This window comes from Bombina bombina, chromosome 6 (assembly GCF_027579735.1).
Source record: "Bombina bombina isolate aBomBom1 chromosome 6, aBomBom1.pri, whole genome shotgun sequence".
In the NCBI taxonomy this organism is placed as follows: domain Eukaryota; kingdom Metazoa; phylum Chordata; class Amphibia; order Anura; family Bombinatoridae; genus Bombina; species Bombina bombina.
In genome coordinates, this window is record NC_069504.1 from 526,242,854 (window position 1) to 526,262,056 (window position 19,203).

A 19,203-nucleotide genomic window follows, 5' to 3' on the forward strand; every position below is an offset into this window, starting at 1 on the left:
GGCCTCTGAGCTAGGGAGATCGCTTCAATGTGCGATCGGCTGCTACTTAGCTTATTTTGAATGGGCCGCCTTATCACCTCAATCAGTCCGTCAGGTAAGGCTGCAGCTGCGCCACGAGAGGCGGCTTCTTCGGTATCGTAGTGCGTGTCTTGCTTTGGGTCTGTGCATCTCTGACCCTTAATAATTAGCTTGATGCGTTGTTCCAGCTTGCTGTAGTGAGACCGCAGGAGCTCCGCCAGTGCGTCCCATGTCAGGGTACAGGTCCGGACCATAGCTGTCAGTTAGGCTTACAAAGCGGATCACAGCAAAATGATGGCTGAGTATACAATGTGAGCTTCCCCTTCGCTCTGTGCACGGCCCCTTAACCCAGGTGGCCAGGGGGGAGACGTCAGGCTTATGTGAGTAGGCCGCAGCCTTCCAAGTCTTGCGTTAGAAGGACATGCAATGTGGCTAAAAAAGTGCTCCTGTTGTTCCCCTCAAGCTCATTCTTCTTATAGGAAAGATCAACTCTATATCTAGAGACCATAGACAGGAAAAAGCAGTCCATTACACAGATTTCTGAAGGAGCTGTAAATTGTGCGTCCTTCCATGTTGATTGCTTGGCCACGCCTTTTGTTTTGTTTTTGAATGTCAGAAATTTATATTTGTGAATGTTGAGATGTTATATTGGTTTCACTGGTAAAAATAAATAATTGAAATGGGTATATATTTGTTTTTTGTTAAGTTGCCTAATAATTATGCACAGTAATAGTCACCTGCACACACAGATATCCCCCTAAAATATCTATAACTAAAAACAAACTAAAAACTACTTCCAAAACTATTCAGCTTTGATATTAATGAGTTTTTTGGGTTCATTGAGAACATGGTTGTTGTTCAATAATAAAATTAATCCTCAAAAATACAACTTGCCTAATAATTCTGCACTCCCTGTATACACACACATATACAGTATATATATATACACATATATATATATATAAATATACACATAAATATATATATTTAGACTTGTATATATATATATATATATATATATATATATATATATATATATATATATATATATGTGTGTATCTCAATGTTAAAGTCATTTGGCGCCTTCTTTTTCTAATATTTAAGATCACATATCTCCCTTGAGTCCTTGTAACTTTTATGTGCAATATATTTTGAAAATAATTTTTTTCCCTCCAGGAAACAGTTAACCACAGCTCAGAGATTGCGGTAATGATTCTAGCTTAATTTGTATTATGAACACAATTTAAATGGAGTCCAAACGATAGGAAAACTGCACCTCACTTGTAATCTAGCCCTAAATGTTTGCAATGTACCCTAAATAAAAACACTGAAAACTCACCATTTTTCCAATCATTAAAACATAGGGACCAGCGTCTTGATTCACATTTAAGATATCCAACAACCTTACAAGCCAAAAAATAATATTAAGGCAGTATATTAGTCTTCCAGCAATAAAAATGTTATTGTCATAGGAAGTATTATCGTCCACTAGCCGCCCGGAGCCCATTCTTAAACCAAAACCAACCAGGAATGTAATTATGGCAACAGTGTCATTTATATTCATATAACTGCTGAACCACACTTTTAGTTTCTGAGGGATTTTTCCAGCCTCTGATATGAAAATCTGCAAATAAATTGATAGAAATGTTAGGATTAGTCTAACTGGAGACAAGAATCACAATAGTAAACAAATGTGGCACCAACAATTATTATCCCAATCTCAAGATATTTTTTTTACCTTTGTTACATTTGTGTATTTTTAAGATATTTGTATAATTATTTTAATGTGTTTAATACACCAATTTTTTGATGCTAGTTTGGGCTTCTCTATGTCCACCAATATAGCTGTGAGGAGATGTCCATATCAGACAGTGAGCGTGTATACTGAAGCAACAGTCAAAAATTCATTTTTGTTATTTCTACAGACATCTTTGAATGTCATGCTGGTCTTATATATAAATTTAAAATAGACTAAAAAAAACAGCATGTCTGAGTCTGTTTATTTAGAAGGTTATATTTAAAATGAATTCTATAATTTTTGTGCATTCTTAAATTGTAATATTTCAGATTGATTAATAATGTACCTCTCGTATTTTCTCCACACCTGTCGTGATGATGACAGAGATTACTATCCATTCTTGTGCAGGTGGAAAACTCTCCATTTTTACCAGGACAACAAATGTGTAAAGCATAAGAAATGCCAAGTAAGCCAACTGAGAAAAAATGGCAACATAAATTCATATTAAAAATATGTATATGATCCAAAAACATGTTGACAATAATAAAATGATCATGTGGTACGGTTACAATTGTTTGTACAGAGGGATGTTTAAAAATATGTCACTCCTTTGAGATAAAATTTAAAAAACAACTAAATAAAAACCAAATATATATACTTACCTGATAAATTAATTTCTTTCATAATGGTGAGAATCCACGAGTCATAGCCTGTGGGAATATTCCCTTCCTGACCACTAGAAGGAGGCAAAAGACACCATGGCCTCGATACGATATACAGCGTCGCCCGCAGAAGCCGGCGATGCCAAAATTTGTGTGGGTTTGGTATCCTATATACGGCGTAACCTAGAAGTTAGGCTCGTATATTTCTGCCTTCGCCCGTAGTTTTTTTTGGCCATAGACAGGTATACCAAACCCGCGCAGTTTGGTATCCAATATACAGCGTAAGGACTTACGTGGCGAAAATGGATAAATCTTACTCCATTTTCATCTCACCGCAAAATGCAGCCGTAGTAAGCCTTACGCTATCTATTGGAGCCCCGTAACTCCCTCCCCGCCGCCACCTACATTAAAAGTATAACCCCCTAATGTGATCCCCCTACACCGCCGCCAGCTACATTACATACCCCCTAATGTGAGCTCCTACCCCGCCACCAGCTACATTAAACCACCCACTAATGTGAGCCCCTTACACCGCCGCCAGCTACATTAAACTACCCCCTAATGTGAGCTCCTACCCCGCCGCCAGCTATATTAAAATTATTAACCCCTAATCTAATCCCCCTACACCGCCGCCACCTATATTAAATAGATTAACCCCTAATCTAATCCCCCTACACCGCTGCCAGCTATATTAACTATATTAACCCTAATTATATTAGGGTTAATATAGTTAATATAGTTATTATATTATATATATTAACTATATTAACCCTAATTATATTAGGGTTAATATAGTTAATATCGTTATTATATTATATATATATATATTAAGTATAATAACCCTATCTAACTCTAACACCCCTAACTAAATTCTTATTAAATTAAATCTAATTAATATTAATATTATTAATTAAAATATTCCTATTTAAATCTAAATACTTACCTATAAAATAAATCCTAAGATAGCTACAATGTAATTAATAATTACATTGTAGCTATTTTAGGGTTTATATTTATTTTACAGGTAACTTGGTATTTATTTTAACTAGGTACAATAGCTATTAAATAGTTAATAACTATTTAATAGTTACCTATAAATTAAATAAACTACAAATATCTAAACTAAAATACAATTAAAAAAACTAAACTAAATTACAAAAAAAAACAAACACTAAATTACAAAAAATAAAAAAAGATTACAAGAATTTTAAGCTAATTACACCTATTCTAAGCCCCCTAATAAAATAACAAAGCCCCCCAAAATAAAAAAAAATTCCCTACCCTAATCTAAATTAAAAAAGTTAACAGCTCTATTACCTTACCAGCCCTTAAAAGGGCTTTTTGTGGGGCATGCCCCAAATAAATCAGCTCTTTTGCCTGTAAAACCACCCACAATATCACCCCCCAACATTACAACCCACCACCCACATACCCCTACTCTAACCCAAACCCCCCTTCAATAAACCTAACACTACCCCCTTGAAGATCTCCCTACCTTGTCTTCACCCAGCCGGGCCGAACTCTTCATCCGATCCGGGCGATGTCTTCAATCAAGCGGCAGAGAAGAAGTCTTCCATCCAGGCGATGTCTTCAATCAAGCGGCAAAGAAGAAGTCTTCCATCCGGGCGATGTCTTCAATCAAGCGGCAGAGCAGATGTCTTCCATCCGGGCTATGTCTTCAATCAAGCGGCATCTTCAATCTTCTTTCTTCGCTCCTCTGACGCGGAACATCCATCCGGCACGACGACTTCCCGATGAATCAGGTTCCTTTAAATGACGTCATCCAAGATGGCGTCCGTCGAATTCCGATTGGCTGATAGGATTCTGTCAGCCAATCGGAATTAAGGTAGGAAAAATCAGATTGGCTGATTGAATCAGCCAATCAGATTCAAGTTCAATCCGATTGGCTGAACCAATCAGCCAATCGGATTGAACTTGAATCTGATTGGCTGATTCAATCAGCCAATGTTGGGGTAATTTTTTTTTTTTGTAATTTAGTGGGGGGGGGGGGGGGTTGTAATTTAGTTTAGTTTATTTAATTGTATTTTAGTTTAATTTATTGATAGTGTAGGTGTATTTGTAACTTAGGTTAGGATTTATTTTACAGGTAAATTGGTAATTATTTTAACTAGGTAGCTATTAAATAGTTATTAACTATTTAATAGCTATTGTGCCTAGTTAAAATAAATACCAAGTTACCTGTAAAATAAATATAAACCCTACAATAGCTACAATGTCATTATTAATTACATTGTAGCTATCTTAGGGTTTATTTTATAGGTATATTTATATTTAAATAGGAATATTTTAATTAATAATATTAATATTAATTATATTTAATCTAATAAGAATTTAGTTAGGGATGTTAGAGTTAGATAGGGTTATTATACTTAATATATATATATATATATATATATATATATATATATATATATATATATATATATATATATATATATATAATATAATAACGATATTAACTATATTAACCCTAATGTAATTAGGGTTAATATAGTTAATATATATATATATATATATATATATATATATATAAAAAATATAATAATGATATTAACTATATTAACCCTAATATAATTAGGGTTAATATAGTTAATATATATAATAATAATAACTATATTAACTATATTAACCCTAATATAATTAGGGTTAATATAGTTAATATAGCTTTCGGCGGTGTAGGGGGATTAGATTAGGGGTTAATCTATTTAATATAGGTGGCGGCAGTATAGGGGGATTAGATTAGGGGGTAATACATTTATTATAGGTGGCGGCGGTATAGGGGGATTTAGATTAGGGGGTAATACATTTATTATAGGTGGCGGCAGTATAGGGGGATTTAGATTATAGGCAAAAGAGCTGATTTCTTTGTGACAATGCCCCGCCAAAAGCCCTTTTAAGGGCTTGTAAAAGAGCTGATTTCTTTGGGGCATGCCCCGCAAAAAGCCCTTTTAAGGACTGGCAATAGAGCTGTTTTCTTTGGGGTAATACCATGCAAAAAGCCCTTTTCAGGGCTATTTGTAGGGTTAGACTTAGGTTTAGTGGTAGGGATAGTTTAGTATTTTAGGGGTTAATTAATTTAATATAGGTGGCGGCGGTGTAGGGGGATTAGATTAGGGGTTAATAAATTTAATATAGGTGGCGGCGGTGTAGGGGGATTAGATTAGGGGTTAATTAATTTAATAAAGGTGGCGGCGGGGTAGGGCGATTAGATTAGGGGTTAATTAATTTAATATAGCTGGCGGTGGGGTAGGGGGATTAGATTAGGGGTTAATATTTTTAATATAGCTGGCGGCGGGGTAGGAGCTCACATTAGGGGGTAGGTAATATAGCTGGCAGCGGTATAGGGGCTCACATTAGGGGTAGTTAATGTAGGTGGCGGCGGGGTAGGAACTCACATTAGGGGTAGTTAATGTAGGTGGCGGCGGGGTCCGGGAGCGGTGGTTTAGGGGTTAATGCATTTATTATTAGGAGAGTGATGGGGAATAGCGGATAGAGGGGTATACGTGTCGGGCTATGTTTGGGAGGCGTGTTAGACAGTACGGGTGATTTAATAACTTAGTCAGGTTTTGTAGGCGCAGGCAGTTTCTAAAGTGCCGTAAGTCACTGGCTACTCCAGAAATTTGTACTTCCGCAGATTTCTGGACATCGCTGGTTTGTCAGACTTACGGCACTTTAGCATCAGACGGCGCCGTATATGGGATAGCTCGAGTTGCGAGCTGAAACTACGGGCGGCGGGGGTTCCCTCGCTTGCACCGCAAACTACGATCTATATTGGATCGCGCCCCATGTCAGAGATTTAAAGGGATACTAAACCCAACTTTTTTCTATTATGATTTGGATAGAGCAATTTTAAGCAACTTTCTAATTTACTCTATCAATTTTCTTAGTTCTCTCTGTATCTTTATTTGAAAAAGCAGGAATGAAAACATAGGAGCAGGCCCATTTTTGGTTCAGTATCCTGGATAGTGCTTGCTGATTGGTGACTACATTTATCCACCAATCAGCAAGTGCTACTCAGGTGCTGAACTTAAAATTGTCCGGGCTCCTAAGCTTTCATTCCTGCTTTTCAAATAACGATACCAAGAGAACAATAATAATAATAATAGGAGTAAATTAGAATGTTGCTTAAAATTGCATGTTCTTTCCGAATCATGAACGAAAAAAAAATTGGGTTTAGTATCCCTTTAAATCCCTCCTACTTCCCATGTTCCTTAGTAATACATATAGCCAAGAAGATGAGCAAAAAAGAAAAGCAGAAAAAATAAAATGGTGCAAAACAAGTATTGCCACTAACTGGGGGAAAAATTAAATGGCGGGCCTTGTGGGCTCTCACCATCATGAAAGAAATCATTTTATCAGCTAAGCATGCATTTTGTTTTGTTTCATCAGATGGTGGGAGTCATCACTTGTTGGAATCAATACTGATGCCGTAGAGCTCACAAGACCACTATGAATAGGTGGACAAATAATGAAGGCAGGACATTACTTTTCAGGAAGTATGACCCACAGAACTTTCCTGCCAAATACAGTCTCAGAAGAAGCATATATATCAAAATGATAAAAAAAAAAGTGTGTAAAGAACACCATGTACATGCCTTATAAATCAAGTAGATGAGGAACAACGAAAAACAAGCGGCTAGATTATGAGTTGTGCGTTAGGGTAAAAAAGCAGCTTTAAGAGGTCCTAACACTGCTTTTTTACGCCCGCTGGTATTACGAGTCTTGAAGGTTTAGGGTCACTGCACACTTCTTTGGCCTTACCGCAAAACGACTTACATAAACTTTGTAAAGTCTTTTTTCTATGGGACTTCCATAGCGCCGGTATTACGAGTCTGTCCTGGGAGGCCAAAAAGTGAGCGGTACACCATACCCTGTCAAGAGTCCTAAAGCATTTTAAAGTCAGTAGCTAAGAGTTTTATGGTACAACGCCGTAACGTAAAACTCATAACGAAAGTGCTAAAAAGTACACTAACACCCATAAACTACCTATGTACCCCTAAACCAAGGCTAATCTGCCGCTCCGGACACTGCCGCCACCTACATTATATTTATGAATCCCTAATCTGCTGCCCCCAACATCGCCGCCACCAACATTATATTTATTAACCCCTAATCTGCCACCCCCAATGTCGCCGCCTCCTACCTACACTTATTAACCCCTAATCTGCCGCACCCAACGTCGCTGCCACTATAATAAACATATTAACCTCTAAACCACCGCACTCCCACCTCGCAAACATTAGTTAAATATTATTAACCCCTAATCTGCCATCCCTAACATCGACGCCACCTACCTACATTTATTAACCCCTAATCTGCCGCCCCCAACGTCGCCACCACTATAATAAACATATTAACCACTAAACCGCCGCACTCCCGCCTCGCAAACATTAGTTAAATATTATTAACCCCTAATCTGCCGTCTTTAACATCGACGCCACCTACCTACATTTATTAACCCCTAATCTGCCGCCCCCAACGTTGCCGCCACTATACTACATGTATTAACCCCTAAACCTAAGTCTAACCCTAACACCCCCTAACTTAAATATAATTTAAATAAATCTAAAGAAAACTTACTATTAATAACTAAATTATTCCTATTTAAAGTGGATGTAAAGTCACTGATAGTAGACAATCCGAACTGCTGTATCTGTCAAAATTAGCATAAGTTTGTCATCGTTTTTTTTAAAAGTCTATATTTTATTGATGTATATACTTAGTTTGTCCAAATCGTCTTGCTCTCTCCCTCCGCCCGGCATTTTGGTCCGCGTTTATTACATTGATTGACACATCAATAAACTAATGATCGGTCTTACCCCGTGGCGTCCAGCCCCCTTTTCAAAACGTCACTATAACATTATGCGCATGCGTCCTTTGTATGCGCATGCGTAAACAAACTGTGGTATTTTGGAGCGCTGCGAGCACACGTTGTTAGCATGCGCATAAAAAGCTGAGAAGATTAGCACTCTGTACGCATGCGCTATCAAATTTCCAGTCAGGATCGCGAGTACACCAATGTTTAACAACGCATGCGCAATTTTGGATGTAGAAAGTAAACGCATGCGCAAAATCGAAAGTTGATTTGAAACGCATGCGCACAAAACGGGAGATCGTGAACGCGCTTTGGTAATACGTCATAGAGCGGGTGGGACCGCTCTAGACGTTATGTGAAGGAAAGACAGGAAGTAATGGATGGGAGGAGCTCCAACTGAAAACGGAGCTAAGTTGAAAAATAAAATATAATGTTATATTGGGCATATTTTAATATAATAACAATGCGGTATAAATAAGATAGTTAATAAGAAGCGATATTTATTGGGAATAAGTGTAAAATTTACTTCCACTTTAAAACTAAATACTTACCTATAAAATAAACCCTAAGCTAGCTACAATATAACTAATACTTACATTGTAGCTATCTTAGGGTTTATTTTTACTTTACAGGCAAGTTTGTATTTATTTTAACTAGGTAGAATAGTTATTAAATAGTTATTAACTATTTAATAACTACCTATCTAAAATAAATACAAATTGACCTGTAAAATAAAACCTAACCTAAGTTACACTAACACCTAACACTACACTATAATTAAATAAATTAACTAAAATAACAACAATTAAATAAATTAAATTAGCTAAAGTACAAAAACAAACAAACACTAAATTACAGAAAATAATAAACAATTTACAAGATTTTTAAACTAATTACACCTAATCTAATAGCCCTATCAAAATAAAAAAAGCCTCCCCCAAAATAAAAAACCCTATCCTAAATTAAACTATCAATAGCCCTTACAAGGCTCTTTTGCGGCCCAAAGTCCCTAACCTAAAAATAAAACCCACCCAATACACCCTTAAAAAAACCTAACAATAACCCCCTGAAGATCGACTTACCAGGAGAAGTCTTCATCCAAGCCGGGCCGAAGTCCTCAACGAAGTCGGGAGAAGTCTTCATCCAAGCCGGGCAAAGTAGTCCTCCAGACGGGCAGAAGTCTTTATCCAGACAGCATCTTCTATCTTCATCCATCCGGCGCAGAGCGTAGGGTTATAGGTACCTACCAAGAAGTATAAGGACTGCTAATTCCAGTGTAAAGTTTGCTACCTGTCTGCCATAGTAGGAAGTAAGACTCCAGGTGCTGCTGGTCGGATTCCGAGGTGATCTCGTTAGGAACTGCTACAGGCCGATTCTTATCACTGACATCTTGTAAGTGTGCAATTGTATGTGTTGTCGAGTTTGTAAATAAACGCTTCTGTGAATCGCAGATGCGCTGTGTTCTTCTTTTCTCACTTCCTTTTAAGTCAGGATACAATATTCCTACTTTTATTAAAAGACTGGAGCATTATTAGTTCCCATTCGAATCCATCTGAATTTGCCATGTGAATTATATGATACTTCCATGTCATCAACACGTGCTTGCTATGTTTTTGAGGGCTCAAAATTATTCTTAATATTTTAATTACATTTAAAATTGCTTATTTGTTATAAATAAATTATACAAGTGTATTGTAATATGAAATTTTTTACATAGCGGCCTAAATGATAAGTGGAGTGCAATAATGTCAGAGCTATTGTGCGTTAACATACCTCAAGTGTAATCACAAGCGCATATTTGCACACATAGTCCATTTTTTTTTGGTTCTTGAGTGGTAGCTAGGGCGCTCTAACATCTGCATGGCAGATAGTTTGGGTGCCCTAAATCCCTCACATAGTAGACTTCCATAGGTGAGTATGGTAAAATTCATGTTGTATATTGCTTGAGTGCTGAACCGCTGGTGCGCAAATTAGTGGAGTTCTCTGTGTAGTTCTGTTCCATAATATTTTAATAAAAGTTGTGTATATAACATGTCACACATATAAGTATACTTGCCCCTTGCCATATACTATACAGTACCTAAAGTCTAACTATTACTTATAACCTTTATTTATTGCATAATAGCAATTTTGTGTGTTATGCAAACTAGCAAGAGGTCATTTTTATTTCAGGTCTCAAAAAGTGCTACATTTTACAGAGTTATTTTGGATTGCACTTAACTCACCACATGTAATTCAAGCGCAATGAGTGTGCTAATATAAAAATATATATAAAAACGTGCATAATTACTGACAGAAATACAGCAATATTTTTTATCTTTCAACCTCGGACAATATTGTCAGTTTGTTTTTTGAATTATCAAAAATCCCAATGGATTCAACAATTGAAAGGCAGCAACCATGATATAGATTTCTGAAGAAATACTTCAGAAATTGTTTTTGGTTGTTAAAGGGCCATAATACCCAAATGTTTAAACACTTGAAAGTGATGCAGCATAGCTGTAAAAAGCTGACTAGAAAATATCACCTGAACATCTCTATGTAAAAAAGAAAGATATTTTACCTCAAAAGTTCCTCAGTAGCCATATTCCATTGTAAAGGACTTCTAAGCAGCATATCAGTATGTCTGTCCCAGGACAGCCGAAGGATTGAGCGTCGTGCACTCTCATCTTATTTCCCTATTCAGTGTAAGGAAGGTTTCAATGAAATCTCATGAGAGTTAAGTCAAATCTCATGAGATCAAGAAATTGAACAAAAAAAGACAGCGCCTCATAGTGCAAGTAAGTTCCGGAAAGATGGGGTCACAATAGGAGACAACAGTTGTAGATATACTCACAAGAGCATTGGCACTCTTATATAAAGAAGTGCGAATGGGCAGGCTGACGTTTTTTCAGCAGTCAGTAGGCTGTAGGCAGGTGGTGTCGGAACTTCAAAGGATGCAGCTGTGGGCTCTCCTCCACAGATTGAAACTGGATCGTCTAGAGCCGTGCTGTGTGGAAAACAGGCAGCTTTTCCCTGCGTGCAACAAACACTTAGAGCTAGTGTTCAGGATAAACAATCCACAGTGAAAAAAAGAAAGTTAACACTGTCTTAACAGTGACCAAATGGCTTGGCAAGGTAATAAAAAGCCGGAAAGAGTCAGGCTAGGATATAAAAGAATAAGAACAATTTATTGCATGAGCTTTAAACGCGTTTCTCGGCCACAAGCTCCTGGCCGTTTCATCAAGTAAAATGTATTACACATGAGGTTACAAAACAAATTTAAAAAGGGTGCCAAGATATTTCATTGGTGTCGGACCAATCATGAGATATGATACATTGTAAACACATCCATAATGTAGCAGTGTCAAAACAGATTGTATAAAATTGAAAATACAAATAACACAATAAAATACTATACTGACTGATAGAGGTTTCTGAATGTAATGATTTACATTTAAGCCAAACCTAAAGTGTGTTTGATCTGTGAAATATTGTAGAACATCACCTATATGGATAATTAGTTTCAAAAGAAATGAATGTGAGATGAGTTTATGATCTAACATTATATCCACTGGTATATAAAAAGTTTTTCTGAATATGTATCAGATGCTGGATTAAAAATAAACTAGTAACAATATGTAAAATTACTAATTTTGGTTACTTGAAAGTAACCAGAGAAAATGCTAAACGGAGCCTGCAAAAAAATAAAAAAATGAAGAATGTCAAAAAATTAAAATAATAATAATAAAGCGGGACATTTTCATTAAAAATCCTAAGAAGAAAAAAAAAAAAAATTATATATATATATATATATATATATATATATATATATATATATATATATATATATATATATATATATATTCTAAATCCAAGATGATATTTAAACCATAGAGGTTTGTGGCTCTCTCATTTGAATCCCAAAGGGAGTGTAAGCTGTCTGAGGGACAGTAAATATATAACATATCATTATATATCATTCCTCCTTACTTTGTATATTATAGAACACTGCGACCATCTAAAGGCCACATTCGTAATCTTTAGTGGCGTAGTAAGCGCATAGGATAAATGCTGTAAATCTTAGCGGCGCTATTTAAAGCGAACTCCTTTGTGTGTTAAGGTTTTTTACAAAATATTGTAAAGGTGACAAGTATTATATAAGAAGAACCAAGAGATGGGAAATGCATCAAGGGGCATAGAAACAGCATATACTATTCTTATATAGAGAATTATTAAAAAATGTGTATAAAAATATGTATGAAAATATGAAAAATATACGTGAACCAAAATCTTTGATATTGATTGCTAGGTATCAGAAATGAAATTTTGTGTGGTCTATGTCAACAAATTTTGTGTGGTCTATGTCAACAAAGTGCCCTAGTGGGGAATATATAGTCAATAAAAAGATGATATATTGCAAACAAACCTCAAAAAAGAGGAGTAGATTCCAAACTGATGTCACTATCATACCTTGTTGTATAGATGTAGATGTAGTATCTGGAGCCCATATAGGGCAATAGAGAAAAAAGTATACCTTATATTGAATGTGTGTACACACATTATATTTGTGATTAATGGAAAAGTGTTAATAGTAATATAGACGAATTGTTTGTATATAATACTGCACAGTGTTGCACCGTGGTGACACTACAAGCAGATGTAACATAAGGCTTGACGACTGGGGGTAATATTATATAATTGTAGAATAACAGATGAGACTCTATGAATGGAGGATTAGCTCATATGGATATTTGGGAAATGGTCTTTGAAATGAAGTGCATATGTGTGAGTAAAAATAAAAATATATTATAATGTTAATAAATTCTTTATCTTAATAGATAAAGCAAATGTAAGAGGATCAAAACATATAAAACCGTCAGGGATTGGGAATGGGGAAATGAACCTAGTGATATGGATGTTTAGTTGAATGCCGCTAGGTCTAGATTGGAATTAAGACCAAATGGATGTAGAGTTTTCAATTTATGAATCCAAAAGGTTTCTCGGATTCTTAACTGTATAACTCTATTGTAGTCTGTAGAAGGCGGAATATAGTCGATAGGGTAAAATTTAAAAATATCAGAATTTCCCTTATGTTTATTTAGACAATGTTCAGGAATGCTGTGCTTGATCTTTTTTTTGGTACAGTTTTTGCAATTCCGCCAATGTTCCCCCCAGCGTACTTTGGCCTTCCTAGAGGTGCGGCCTACATACTGGATCCCACAACAACATTCCAGAACATATACGACATAAACAGCGTTACAATTCAAAAATCTAGTGATATTAAAAACTTCTCCGCTGACAAAAGACTGAAAAGTCTTTTTTCCGGATATTATAAATCTGCATGTGTTGCACTTTTTTTGTCCACATTTATATACCCCTATTCTGTCTAAAAAAGAATTGATTTTCTTCTTTGTTGTGAGTTGTGAATTGGGTAAAATATGTTTAACCTTCTTGCTCGGTGCCAATTTGCTTCTAAGAGTGGGTGCTCTAGTGTATACAATCCTTGGATGGTCTCCCAAAAGGGTCTTCAAGATGGGGTCTCTCCTAATAATATGCCAGTGTTTGTGAATGGCTCCCTGAATCTGTGTATAGTTTGAATTATATTGGGTTATAAACAATGGTTCTAAAAATTCATTCTCATCTTTGTTTTTGATTTGTTTATTCTTGTTTAATAATTTGTCTCTATCTAGATCCCTAGCTTTATTGAGACAGTTGTCCAAGAGATCGGTAGGATAACCCTTTTCAATAAATCTATCATATATTATGTGACTTTGTTCTTCAAATAAAATCGGATCTGAGGAATTGCGTTTGATCCTCTCAAATTGACTGTATGGAATATATTGTTGCACGCAGGGAAAAGCTGCCTGTTTTTCACACAGCACGGCTCTAGACGATCCAGTTTCAATCTGTGGAGGAGAGCCCACAGCTGCATCCTTTGAAGTTCGGACACCACCTGCCTACAGCCTACTGACTGCTGAAAAAACGTCAGCCTGCCCATTCGCACTTCTTTATATGAGTGCCAATGCTCTTGTGAGTATATCTACAACTGTTGTCTCCTATTGTGACCCCATCTTTCCGGAACTTACTTGCACTATGAGGCGCTGTCTTTTTTTGTTCAATTTCTAGATATCTTGTTTTGATCAGACATTTTCAAGACCAGCCGCCTGCTGCACTTTTAACATCATCATTGCGACAAGAATTTCTATATAATCCTCAGAGACACTGACAGCCTGAGTCATCACCCATCAGCACCTCTTGGGACTTTTTTTGCACGATAAGCATTTTTTTATAAATTGTTGACATTTTATTGTTTATGCATTTGAATGGTACTGCAACCACTTATTACAATTTATTATCATTGTCACTAGTTATATCGGCTACACCACTTTTTATGTACAAGAATATAATTCACTATTACACACCACACTTTTTTATATATTAAAACCTTGTCACATTCAGTGACTGAAACAATACAATTTTTTACTTGTTTCCAGTTTTGCACCGCTCCATTATAGAGCCTGGATCAATTTGTTTGATCTTTCAACAAGCCTTCACTGGAATCTTTTTGGCGCACTCTATCACCATACCGCTATATGTTTTTTTTCTCATGAGATCAAAGTAAAAGAGTTCATGACCTCAGCACTGTTGATGCTGATTGGCTGCTGTTCATTTCTTAATTTGTTTTTGTTTTACCTGCAGTTGAGCAGCAGTTGAGTATAACTTTTTACACAGAACTTACTCTTTTGAGCTGAGGAGATTGTGAGGTAAAATATCTTCCTTTTTTACAGGTGATATTTTCCTGTCAGCTTTTTACAGTTATACTGCATCAGTTTCAAGTGATTTAGCATATGAGTATTATGTCCCTTTAAGTGTGTTTTTTGGGATTAAAACGCATACACAAAGCAAAACAGGGAAGTACAATGGTGATTTGCCCCCTCTCCATATAGCATTGAACTTGTTTTGACTGATCCCTTATTAAGCTTTTGTGTTCTGAAATCATAGTGATAAGTGGCAACCAATAACATAGCAATTTTAGTAGTGTCATTATGGGTATAGTGGGTATAGTGGCCATGTATGTTACATAACTCATTTAAAATGATAATACTGCAAAACTGCTTGTTTTTTTAAAACTATTGAATTGAGTATAAAAGTGTTTGCCAAGAGATTTTGGTCTGCAATTAAGGAATGGTACAGGAAATTAATTTCTTGCAGAAAAAGGCCATAAAATACACCATCTTCTATAAATAGGATTTTTTGCCATTCACACAATGTAAATTGTGAAAAGGGAATTTTAAGAAGATTGCACCATTTCAACAATGGAGCCTTTAAAGTCTTGCGAAAAGTTTACATTCTCACTATACAGAATGTGTCAGACCAATCTCTCCCTCACTCCTGGCTGATAGTTGAAATGAGGTGGAGAGTCTCTCAAGGAACAATAGTGATACTGACAGGTTTGCTTAACCCCAAAATACCGGAGAATTTTTAGCATTTTTGCTATAACTCCATTTAAACAGAAATAGAGCCTTTTTTTAACCTATCAAAGCTATATTTTATTTAAGTAGACAACCCAAGGTATTGATCTAGGCACTTTTTCACTAACTTTGGGTTTCTCAATTTAATTATTTACATACTGCTTGTAGAATCATGACACAAATAATTGTAAAAGCTTCTCTGGGATCACATTTGTTCAGAAATAGCAGACATACATGGCTTTGCCATTTGTTTTTATTAATTAAAAGGCTGCTAATTGTAGCTGCGCACCACGCTTCTGAAAATTACGGCAGTAGAAAGGTTAAATTAGTTAGCTGGTAAGGGAAATAGTATAGTAATGTAGGTATTACCCTCATACCTGCTCTCCATCCCCCCCCCCCCCACGACACTCATTCCAGACATCTTAGGTACTGGCAGACGGTCTTTTTTTATTATTATTTTTTTCTACTGTGTAGGGATCCCTACTCAAACCTTTCACCACCCTGATCCCTTCCAAACTGCTCTCTAAAAATCCTCACCCCCCATAATGGTGGCCATCTTTGGTACTGGAAGCTCTCTGCTAGTACCCAATTTAAGGCTAGATTACAAGTAGAGTGCTAAATTATCGCTCGCACTATAATAAACCAGCCATTACAAGTGGCTGGTTATTGCTACCACAAGCTCGAGGGTTGCAATTAGCGCTCAGACAATTAACCAGAGATCTGATCTTATGTTCGCATAGCTGTTAACTTGTAATAACAGCGCACATTGTGTTGCACAGTGGAACGCTAATATCTCTTTCATGAAAGCAATATATAGTGCACTTGTAATCTAGCCCTTATAGTTATTTTATTGTATTTTTAATTTAGTTATAATTTTTTACTTTTCTGTAGTGCAATGGTCCACCTCCCCTCGATCATTATTTAGCCCCCCCCCATTGTACAGGAATACTCTTATCTACAAAATGTACTTGTTTCCTCCTTTTGCAATTACACAATATTGTTTAGGATGAGCTACAAACATGGTTAATATGTATACGGTTAGTCATGAGTTTTGACAGTTTAATATCAATGTATACAGTTATACATTTTGTAAAACCTTATGTCTGACTTACTGTGTTGAACCAAAACTTCACAATGGGAGCATGATAGAACGCATGGAATTTTCGTACAAGAGGAAGATGCCTTGGTTTTGTTTCATTCTCTGTTTCAGAAAAAATTACTCCGTTATCATTAGAAGATGGGGTTTCTTTAAAAACTCCCTAGAATGGATAAGAATATATTATGTTGCAGTGAGATACAAAATGAATATTTTAATTAATTTCTTACTGAAGTACTCATTCATTACATTATTGTAAAAACCATAAGTTACTCTTTGCACTTCTATTGAAATGATTAAAAATCACATTTTCAACAATATTATTTTTATATAATGTGCTTAGGTAGGAAAATTGTTTACAACTTGCCTTTTATTGGTATTTGAGGACTGGTGCTGAGAAATACTGTAAGTGCTGTAAGCATACATTATATGCTAGATATAACACAACACATTCTACACCATCTGCTTGCCTCCTCAACCCTCAACTGTAAGTGGTAATTTCTTGCATCCTACTACACATACTAACACAAGTAAAGAAAATGCCAACAAAGTAAAATACTCTAAACAGTATTTTTACTATATATATATATATATATATATATATATATATATATATATATATATATATATATATATATATATATATATATATATATATATATATATATATATATATACAGGTAGCCCTCAGTTTACGCCGGGGTTAGGTTCCAGAAGGAATGGTTGTAAATCGAAACCATTGTAAATTGAAACCCATTTTATAATGTAAGTCAATAGGAAGTGAAGGAGTTAGGTTCCAGGCCCCTCTCAAAATTGTCATAAGTAACACCTTATATATTATTCTTAAAGCTTTGAAATGAAAACTTTAAATGCTTAACAGCATTATAAACCTAATAAAATAATCACACAACACAGACTTCACTTGCATTTTTCTGGACTGATTTATAGACAGGAAGATCTTGTTCCTTTGAAATCTGCTCGATAGCGCAGGTCTGGTTAAACTGATTAATTTCAGCTTGCATGGCTTTGCTGCAACACAAGCGGACAGCTCCACCTACTGGCTATTTTAATCAATGCACTGCTTCTCAATGCTTTTCAATAGCAGTCACATGACTGGAAAAAAAGGTTGTTATTCTGAAACGGTGTAAATTGAACCGTTGTAAACCGAGGGCCACCTGTATATATATATTGTATATATATATATATATATATATATATATATATATATATATATATATATATATATATATAAATAACAACAGTATTGCATTGAGCAATGATACTTTTTTATTGGACTAACTATACATTTATAAGTTGACAAGCTTTCGGAAAAGTTCTTTCCTTTATCAAGTCTGAAGCAATATATATATATATATATATATATATATATATATATATATATACAGTACTGTGCAAAAGTCTTAGTCCACTGATTAGATTTGTTATTTTAGCAATGGTATAATGACCATATATAATTATTTCTCAGTTTCTTTATAAGAATACAACCAGAAAATACAGGATATTTGTATGTAGTATTAAAAAACAGAATAAAATCAGACACAAATTGTGAATGGTTTTATTTTTCAGCATGAAAACGATCCCAACCACACGGCTAATGCAGTGAAATCATATTTAGAGAGAAAACAGCTGATAAAACACTGACAGTCATGGACTAGCCTCCACAGAGTCCAGACCTGAATATTATAGAGGCAGCATGCGATCACCTGGACAGAGAAATAAATAAAAGACAAACTAAATCTAAAGGAGAACTCTGGGAAGTGCTGGAAGAAGCCTGGTATAAAATACCAGAAGATTACTTCAGAAAACTTCAGGACAGTCTCCCCAAAAGAGTTAAAGATGTGCTCAGTGCCAAGGGAGGTCACACTAAATACTGACTTTTGCCTAAAGAAGCCATTTTGTTCTGAAAATTTTGTTTTTTTATATTTTGTGTACATATTCCCTGTATTTTCTGTTTGTATCTTAATAAAAAGACCGAAAAATAAATATGGAAGGTCTTTAAAACTAATGGTGGCCTAAGAATTTTGCACAGTACTGTATGTATATATATATATATATATATATATATATATAAAAACATTTAAAATTAGGGTAGGAAAAAAGTGAGTTTAAAATCCTCCACTACGCACAAAATATAGAGAAAATAACTCATTGTATAGTTCATTAACAAATCTAGCCAGGCCAGAAGGCTTGTTTTTCCCACAGAAAACCTCTGAATAACATTGTTTCCAATGCAGCAAAGGATTCTGGGTAAGGTATGCAAATGAGGTTCACAATGACACACTTTTTTAGTTAAAGTCTGCTTTTACGCAGACTCCCTTTACGCCAAAGCATCGCTGTTCACACAGCTTATAAGCCTAGCTAGGGTTAGTGCAGTGATT

The 19,203-nt window shown here is 35.5% G+C and overlaps 1 protein-coding gene across 1 annotated transcript in view; it reads right to left on the reverse strand.

The window, feature by feature from the left end:
- The window catches only part of LOC128664510 (transient receptor potential cation channel subfamily M member 7-like), a 288,636-nt gene that overhangs the window by 148,892 nt on the left and 120,541 nt on the right, over positions 1 to 19,203 (reverse strand). Inside the window, 3 exon segments of the mRNA XM_053719331.1 lie at positions 1,358 to 1,642; positions 2,103 to 2,231; positions 16,821 to 16,967. Coding sequence (XP_053575306.1) covers positions 1,358 to 1,642; positions 2,103 to 2,231; positions 16,821 to 16,967 — 561 coding nt within the window.